The sequence below is a fragment of the Arachis stenosperma genome, chromosome 5 (assembly GCF_014773155.1).
Source record: "Arachis stenosperma cultivar V10309 chromosome 5, arast.V10309.gnm1.PFL2, whole genome shotgun sequence".
NCBI classification, from domain to species: domain Eukaryota; kingdom Viridiplantae; phylum Streptophyta; class Magnoliopsida; order Fabales; family Fabaceae; genus Arachis; species Arachis stenosperma.
Window position 1 is genome coordinate 132,313,876 of NC_080381.1, and position 9,759 is coordinate 132,323,634.

The 9,759-nt window shown below is 36.5% G+C and overlaps 1 protein-coding gene across 3 annotated transcripts; it reads right to left on the minus strand.

Annotated features, from left to right (window-relative positions):
- Positions 1-273: 273 nt before the first annotated feature.
- LOC130979470 (uncharacterized) lies at positions 274-9,425 on the minus strand. Of its 3 annotated transcripts, none has more exons than XM_057902921.1 (10): positions 9,194-9,425; positions 7,433-7,846; positions 7,182-7,318; positions 5,712-5,825; positions 5,533-5,616; positions 4,970-5,143; positions 3,346-3,505; positions 2,738-2,898; positions 2,495-2,621; positions 274-2,346 (listed from the first exon to the last, which is right to left on the minus strand). In XM_057902921.1, exons 2-10 carry the CDS (start codon positions 7,748-7,750, stop codon positions 820-822), a joined length of 2,802 nt encoding a protein of 933 aa, XP_057758904.1. In that variant the 5' UTR covers positions 7,751-7,846; positions 9,194-9,425; the 3' UTR covers positions 274-819. The 3 variants fall into 3 exon arrangements, with proteins under 3 accessions (XP_057758904.1, XP_057758905.1, XP_057758903.1); XM_057902922.1 differs by having other exon boundaries at positions 3,346-3,502; positions 7,433-7,902; XM_057902920.1 differs by having other exon boundaries at positions 7,433-7,902.
- Positions 9,426-9,759: the final 334 nt, after the last annotated feature.

Consider the following 9,759-nt stretch of genomic DNA (forward strand, 5'->3'; position numbering starts at 1 on the left):
TGTTATTCCTCACACTCACTCCTATTGGAGGTTCCAAAACCAAAAAAGCCATCCAGAAAACCACACTACACGGCTCCAAGTCTCCAACCCTTTCGATTTCAGATCATGCAAGGATGAGGTGACTTGTTGCATAAGGCTAAATTTGCGATCGATTAATCTTCCCGGTGTTTTTTATGTAACAAGTTGCGAATCCCCTTTGTCTACAGTGAACGGGGCTAAATGATTAATGTGACGACAAAAGTATAACTCGAGAAAGGTAAAAGGGAAAAAGAATCAAAAGCAATACGACAATTATATAACGTAACTTGGCAAAGTAACAACAGTTGTAATTCTTGAATGTTATCTTCACAATAGTCGATTACAATTAGCGAAACTTATAAAAGAACAAATTAGGCGATTATTTCAAGCACATTTGTTGTCTCGGCATTATGAATATAGGACGAAATTATTGATGTGAGCAACAAATTATAACTGAGAAAGGCACCAGCCTCCAGCATTTCTTACCTTCCAAAATTATTTTTAAAAAATACCTCTCCAGAAACAAAGGGGGAAAAAGACAATAAGAAAAAAAAAAACCTAAAATTATGTAAAACTTTCCAAAGTAACAAGCTGAAATTCTTGAAGGTTATATTTACCCCATTGCCTTCTTTCCTGCTCGTCTAATAATTAGATATGTACATGGTGTTGAGTTGAACTCGGTCTTGTATGTACACAAACCTATCTCATCTTCCCAGCTTGTGGCTTTACTCGCAAAGAACAATCACACATGGGTGTGCGTATTTCATCTCACAATGCCACCAATGGGTAAAAAAACATTCATTACCGATTCCAAGATCTCAAGTATGGCTTTCCCATTTGATCATTCTGATGTGGCAAGCTCATCCATGCCATATCATCAGGTACCAGGCCACTACTAGGTGCCTCGCGTCCACTGAAGTATTCTAGCGGATGAGAAGCCTGTGGAGCAACAGCATTGGTCCTGGAGGTATCAGTATCTACTACTCCATAAGGTCTTTGTGCTAGAAAGTCATCAGTGTTTCGGAACGAATCATAAGAGCTACGCGGATGTAACTGGTTACACTGTGATAGAATACTAAATAAGCTCTGATCAGAGTTTGTTGCAGTGCCAAGACTGTGACTTGAAATACTGCTGCCATCAGATCCATTCCAGCCACCATGAACTTGATCAGCAGGAAACCAATGATGACCACTAAAATCTGCAGTATTTAAGTGAGACTGGGAAGGTGTGCGAGCAGTATTGGAGCTCCAATCCGGCATATTTACAGCGGCCAATGAATCTTGCCCGGGAACTAACCGAGCTTGCCTGGGGACTAAGTACCTTCCTCCATTGGAATAAATATTCTGTGGCATGCTTTCTGATGTGTAAACCTCATTAGCTCTCCTCTGCCCCTGGTCCAAAGACAGTGATGTCTGCAAAGGGTCCTTAAAATGGCTAGATAATTGGCTATCCCCCATTATAACATTGTTCGAAGCCTGGAAGTTCATTTCGGATCCTTTTTGCTCATGATGATAGGATATCACACCATCTCCCTTGAGGAAAGATTGAAGCAAGTCACTTCGACCCTGGCTTTGGTAAGAACTGAAGGTTTGATCATGTAACTGTCTGTGTAACAATTCTTTACCAGTCTCTTCCTGATGTAACCCAGCTTCAAGGTCAATCAAACAAGCTCGTTCTTCATTCTCTCTAGGATTCGCCAATGATAATCCATGGGTTGTGTACTCATGGGTCCCAGCAGTATCAAAGAATGGATGTGGCATTTCAACTGCTTGCCATACATCACTGCTAGAATTGAAAGGGCGTCCTTCATCAATAGAAACATCCCGCGTGTTCTTATCCCCTGGATAATCTATTTTATTTTGTGATGCATTGCCCAATGTTGGGGAAATTAAATTCTTTTCTAACTTCATACTCATTGAGTTGAACTCGTCAATCCTACCACCATAAGTGTCATGTGGGGATTGGTTTTCTGGGGTCCTTGCAACAGAAACTTCATCTTTCAGGCTAGACTTATCATTTTGAACTTCATCCTCTGCCAGTTCCTGAAGCTCATTCTCCAAGCTCACATCATCCTCATCATGACCTTGAATCTTTCTACCTGCTGTATTATCATCACCCGAATCCTGAAGCCCACTGCTTGATTTCATGTCATCCTCATTCTTATCCTGAAGCTCACCCCCTGATGTCACGTCATCCTCATCCTTATCCGGAAGCTCACCACTTGATGTCGTGTTTGCTTCATCCTGATCTTGAAGATCATCCCCGGAGCTCATGTTAGTCTCATCCTTATCCTGAAGCTCGCTGGCTGGGCTAAAACTGTCCTCTTCCTGAAGTATAAATGATAAATGGAAATGAAGGCATTACCAGAAATAAATGCTGGTAATAAGATATTCAAAGCATTTGAGAAGTTTATAGAAGACGAGCAATCTTGCTCATAGGAAATATGAATTCAGAAAAGGAACCACTATAACAGACCTCGCCGAGTGGATTAGATTTTTCCTTCACCTCCACCAGCAACGAATTTATCACTGCGTGTCTCTGTCTGTGTCTCTCCATCCAATTTGCGTATGCTGCAGGAAGGGCTTTGTTCACCAACTCTAACCTATGGAAATAAAACAGAGTCTGCTAAGAAATACAGATGAAATTTTCAAAAAGATTGATAAAATCATATGTTGAAATGATAACTACTAAAAAATAAAGTGCTCAAATCTCACTAACCAATGCTCATGCAACTTATTCTGTTCTTCTTTGACAAAAACTTCATATGGTTGCACATGAATGTTATCAAGGTTGCCCAAAACACGGTTAAGGGTCTTAGACTGAATGATTCTACCAGACTGCTTCATACTCTTAACAAGTTCATGCTGCTGCTTACTAATCTGAAGCACAGAAGAAACATAAATTAACCTATGAGAATATTAAAAACATTCATAGTTAAAATTTAAAATTTTCCTTGGTCTCCTCATCTTGAAGGAAAAGACTCAGGCAAGTTAAAAAACTCTTTATTGTAAAGAACTCTTAGCAAGTTACCGGAAGAAGTAAATAAAGAAAAGGTTAATAATTATATCTATAACAAAGGCTAGGAGATCCTAAACATTATAGCATGTTCCCTTGGAATAAATACTTCATAAGGAAACAAGTACACCAATAATGTCGGTCAAAATATAACCTAAGAACCCATAAGAAATGAAAATAATACACGTAACTGGAAACAAATTTTGGCTTTCCCTCTAATTACTGACACGAGTGAACCAACTGACCATTCTACCAGGACTTCTCTCCCTGCCATCACAGTATATCTCAGAAACAAGGTAGGATGGTCTAACCTTGATACACGACATGTATTTGTCACCGTCAGTGGAGTGAATATTGCGCTTGGACAGTTTGTCCCCTTTCTTAAGCCTCTCTCCAACATTATGCACATCATCAGATGAAACCATCAAATTTGTAGATTTACCTTTCATGCTGCCTATTTCCAGCACCCTGCTGAAATTTCCAAACAATTATATATGCATTATTAAAAAGACAAGTATTGAGAAATTAAGACAAAAATAGGGAGTAAATAGTTAAACCAGTCCTTGAAAGATCACTTGTTCTCCAAATTGGTCCTCAAAGGATCTTTTTAATCAAATTCATCCTTCAAAGATTTAAAAATTAGTCATGTTCGTCCTTCCGTCACTTCCATTGCTAATGACGTAAAAATTTGCTAATATGGTACATTAAGTGACATCACAACACACATCTAGTAGTTTTAATTGGCAACTAACATGATAAGTTAATGAAATTAGATCAAATCAACCCCAAATTAAAGGATTCTAATGCCTCAAGTTCTCCCCTCAATTAGATTTTGATTTGATCTAATTTTATAGACTTAATTATGTTAATAGTCAATTACGACTCTTAGTTGTGTGTTGTGATGTCACTTAATGTGCCAAATTAACAAATTTTGACACCATCAACAAAGAAAGTGACGGAAGGACCAATATGATGAACTTAAAATCTTTGAAGGATGAATTTGATTAAAAAAAATCTTTCGGGGGACCAATTTGGAGAACAAATGATTTTTCAGAGACAAATTTGACTATTTACTCCAAAAATAGGACAGAAACATAGCAAAGCATCGAGCAGGAGTCTTAAATCTAAACAATGCGAACAAAAGCATACAATTATGGCAAAGAAAAATAAACAAGCCAGAAAAGTAATGTGCCCAAAATGATATCAATATAACTTTAGCATACTAAGATTCTTCCATAATAATGTTGCATACTAACATGCTTGTCATAGACAGTCATCAAATTAAAGTAAGAACTTCTTATAATAACAACAGACAACAGTCACCAAATTCAAGATTTTCACAGCATCTCAACAGTATGAGCAAATATCGGAAGCAACCTGGACATCACCTAACAACATCTAGTTCATTCAAAAGCAACCAATGGGGAAGGTTGGGATTATATATATTGCAAAGCATATCATAGGGTATACAAGCATTGTACAAGAGCCACACAACATTTATACAAAGGTTAGCATTTGCCATGCTACAAAAAACTACGACTAGCAACCAATAAACATTGCATCAATACAAATGAGCATCTCATAAGAAAATAAATTTTTGATGATTGTTCAATAAGCAGGGGATAGTGCCAAAAGGAGCAACCACCCATGAAGAAGTTAACAATCATTCAAAACAAGACAACAATCATAAAAACCATGATAGTGCCATCAGCAACTATGTGTATTAGTTAAGAATTCATAGATTTATTAAGCAAACATTCAGGTAAATCTATTAATTAAGCAGTCTTGGGTACATAATTCATAGATTTCTTTATCACATTATCTCAGCTTTACAAAATGCTCAAAAGATGGCAAATTAATCAACTTTGTAAACAATTATCATACATGTTGCAGGCCAACCCTTATGTGAACAAACCATCCAAATTCACAAGTTACCTTCTTTGGAGTTTTTCATCCCTTTTCACTGAGAAAATTTGATTGTCACAACTAAATTCCTTCTCCTCTGCATCCCAGGAACACGACTCAGATGTAACTGTAAAATTTCCATCATGATCATAGACTTTCAAGTCATTCACATTTGAGGACACTCTTTTCTCTACATTCTTTGACCTGCATAGTACAACGAAAATGGGAATGACATCAATGAAGTCTGAAATTCAAATAAAGAAGGTTCCCCATAACAACAAAGCTCAATATTCAACATGAATTCTCTCCAAGTATTATACATATGTATATAGGGTAAGATGACATTTCAGATTATCTCTCCATAAACCAAAAATCATGTGAGCAATTTTTAGGATATCTTCCAGTTATTTTCTCCCCTGCTTCTACAGCAATGAGCAGCTTTTTCTTACTGAAGTACTACTGAACCACTAATGCAAGCATTGGAAGCAGCAAAGAGTAAAAAGGCATGCTTCTACTATATGTCCTGTCTGACTTTGTGTGTGCAGGTGTGTTGCGAACAAATAAAATGGATAGAAAGTCTTGCAAGCATCAACCTCCATATCTTCTGCACAATATCCTTTTCTGGATCTTTGCAGCTTTGCCATCTTTCCTTCAACTTAACAAGAAATCCTATCATACTGAAAAAGAACAGTGTCAATACTGGATTAAGTGCCATGCCAAAAAGACACAATCACACAAGCTGATGAACAGTGGATATCAATGGATGACTTACTCATTATGATAATTATGCAACTGTGAATAGTATGCCCTCTTCTCAGACTTCAGATGCCGCTCCTGATCAACAATTACATCAGGATGAAGATCACCTGAACAAAGTGAAGCACCCCTGCAAATATATATTTATAAGCTACTTGTGACTTTGAAGAGAAGATTTTCATGAAAAGTAACAACAACTAAGCCTTTCCCACCTCCCAGGGATGGCCTGATGGGACAGAACTTTACGGGTCAAGTGACACCATGGTGTCCTGTCACACGTTCAAGATTCTACAATCTTTTCAACAATAAATGCTACCACAACTTTCTCTAAAGTACATTTCCAATTCTACCTAGTCCAATGTGAGAGTCACGCAATGTGACACCCTCATCTTTGACCATTAGCTTATTTTCAAGTAGGATTTTCACCATCCAAGATTCAATCCCGTGCTGCTCTTATAGCGGTTCAGTAAAAATCTTCCTTAAGATTTAGTTGTATTTTCTTTGTACACAACAATTAGTTTAATTTCACAAAGGATCAGCAAACCAAGGGAAGAAAGGTATTCCATGTTTAACAATATGACAATAGTAAAACGCAAAAGGATCATGCTGAAAGATAATCAGAACCTATATTAGACAGGCATATAAGTGGTATTGTAAGGAACCACACAATAAAACAGAAAGAATACGTATGGTGTATTATTTATCACAGTACGCTGGGGTCTCAGCTCTACTGCTTGAGAAGAAAACATATCAGAATTAGCAAAGTAGAAGGGCGAAATGAGACACTGTAGCCACCTCACTCTCCTAGCCAATTCCTACCTTGTCTGTGTACAGGTTTTCCTCATAACATATTCTACTGCCAAACTGGGAGTCTCTCATTCCTCACTCCCCAAAAAAAGGTAGTTAGGCTCTAAGGTCCCACTCAATCCTGCCCTAAACTGATTTTGAGTAAACCCCAAACTTCCCCTGAATTTCTTACACTTACAAACTTATAGCCCATTGAGGAATTTGTTTCTAATCCTAACAGGTAGTCAGATAAAACAAAGTAAAATGTGAAAAATAGAAACTACGAATGATGATCAAAGCAAAACTTCCACCAAACAAGACAACTTCAAGTAACGAAAAATAGACGAGTGTTTCTAATGCAACAAAAGGCTAATTCAAGAAAACTGGTCAAGCATGCTGCAAGAATAGTTAAACCTAGACTGAATTAAAAAAGTTCAACACAACTTAATTTATACTAAATATATAATATATAATTGGTAAAGCTGGTGAACTCAACCCAACAAATTAATATCAGGCCGTCATCTAGACTCAACAATATATCAACAACAAATATCCAATCAATCGTTAAAAATGGAAAATAATCAAAATATAACATGTAGTATAATATAATCTGCAAGATTAGATGTAAATGCTACAAACAGCAGACCATGTCTCTAAAGAGCTAAAGAAAGAAATATAAAGAAATTAGAAGCGATATTACCATTTCAAGAAGGGGTTTCCAAAGTGAATGTTATTCCCAGCAAGTAATTCTTCCACAACTTGATGTGGCTCCAAGCCATGAGGAAGAAAATGCACAAGAAGGTTTCTCTCATTTTCTGAAAGATGGTTCTTCCAAACCTGCAAATTTCCAAAATTGTAACAAAAGATTATTTAATAATTTAATTACTAGAAAAAAAATTAAGGTTAATTTAGCTGATATAAATAGAAACTGAGTGCGACAGTATATATTACCTTATATGAAAGCACTTCCTTTAAATTATCCAGGTCAAAGAATTCTTTAGGTACGGTCAACACATCTGCCAGGACATTGTGATCATTGGATACAAAATTGAAAAATGGTTTCATTTGTCTCCAGGTGATGCCAATCTGTTCCTGTTTGGCAACAACCCTTTTCTGACTACTGTCCCACTCAACAGTGATGTGAGATTTCATCCTTAAGTCATGCTGCATCAATCCCAAATTTTTTCTCTTAGCCCTTTGTTGCTCTCTGGAACCATAACTGACAATGCTTGCACCATTTAACCGTTTTCTCCTCTGATCAGCAGCCATGGTTACAAAGGAATATGATTCAAAAAAACACTATACCGGTATTGAGCAAAACACCACCTTGTTCGCACTCAATAAACATATTTCATTCTAAGTTATCTGGCAATCACCAATAGAAGATGAAATCAATTATATCACCATTTTCCATGAGCGATCTACAATTTCCATAAAAGAATAGTTATTTTCTACACACAAAATGAAACTTTAATTAATAAAACTACTAGTAAAAAGTAAAATCAAGTCAATCACTCCCCTACTTAAAAAAGTAGCAGCAATTTTGATATGCAAAATTGCCATTTAATTTCTACAATTATTGCATTTTCAGCAATTTTGGTATGCAAAATTACCATTTAAGTTCTACAATTATTGCATAAATACAACAACAGCAAAGTTCAGGAGAAAAGATTTTAATTGAACACCATAATTTTAAAAAAGCATAAACCTTGTAATTTAGATTAATTCTATGTGGCAGAAGCTTTGAACCAGCATAGAATAGAACAAACACTTAATAGTATCATTTAAACACCAGAGCTCATATCACACCATACATCAAAAGGAAAGAGGTTATTCACAATGAGTATACAATTCAATCAAATAAAACACATACTTATATTTGTACCAGGTTAGTTGGTCCCAAATTTTTACCACTAATGCTGACATAAAAAAAGGTTTCAAGGTATCATAAGTTATGAGCTCAATAAAACAGATTTTCAAAGAACAAATATTCACATAATCAAAGAAACACAACTGTGATAGAGAAACTATCCACAATGTAATGAATGCAAAATGATCAAGATTATCTATAATCACACCATCACACCATCACAAGCATCATAATTATGCAAAATAATCAAGCGTTTCCCAGTAAAACTGCAGTGCAGCTTCGCCAATAACAATCAAGTTGACAACAACAACTAGCTTTTCCATCTTAAACCAGATAAGCCACATATACAGTTTTTAGTTAGTTGGAACACCCCATAATTCGAAAAGATAACAACATTATATTCTCAAAAGAACAATACGAATATTCATGGATACCCGAGCAAAACTAAATTACCATCCAAACATTAAAATCAACCACAGATGCAAATCCATTGTTCTTGCCCTCAACCCTTATGCTCCCCACAAACAAAACCCATAAAGAAAATTTAAAAAAAGAAAATCACTAAAAAGAAAACATAAAAGAATTCGCAAAATATTATTTACGGATTACATGTCGAACTCCAAAAATTCGGGTGAAATCGCGTTCAAGCTATCACCTTTCAAATTCAGAGCAGCAAAACCCTAAAAGTATTTAAAAGGAAGAAGCAGCAGCTCATAAAATAAATTACAAGTTACTTTCTCGGCGACAGGCCCAGTAAAAGAAGAAGAGCCACTTTATTTGCAGTAAATCCAAGTTAAATAAAAAAAAAGAAATAAATACTGCGAGAAGGATTGGAAGTTTACCCTGCACCGAAGACTGCGATAACCTAAGAGAAGGAGAGAGAACAAGAGGGAAAGAGAGAGAGAAGTCTTCGTTTTTTATGAGATAATAAGAATATGAGATGAGATGAGATTATTTATGAGATTGGGCCTTAGAAAGGAGCAAGAGAGAAAAGACACGCCACAATTGGCAGAGAGACAGAGAGGATCGACGACTGTGGTTTCTCCATGGAAACCGTTATTTTCCACATCGCTTGGCGCCTGGATCAGCTTGGCTCGGCTCCGCTCCACTTATATTGCGGCTCGGGGCTCCAAGTGGCTCCTGTTTGTGGTGTGGTGTGGTGTGCGGTCTGTGGGGGGTCGGTGTGGACTGTGGAGTGATGTATTTAGAAGGACGAAAGCGATAAGATGACGTCAGCTTGTGTTTGAGACTGTACCTCCGGGTGCTGGACCCAGTTCAAGTATTTAAGTGGTTCTGATTCAATTGGATCCGGACTTAAAATTTTAAATCAGTTTGAATAAACTGCTTAATTAAGTTTTTTTTAAAAAAATAATTTTAATAATAAATAATTATATTAAAAATAATTTAT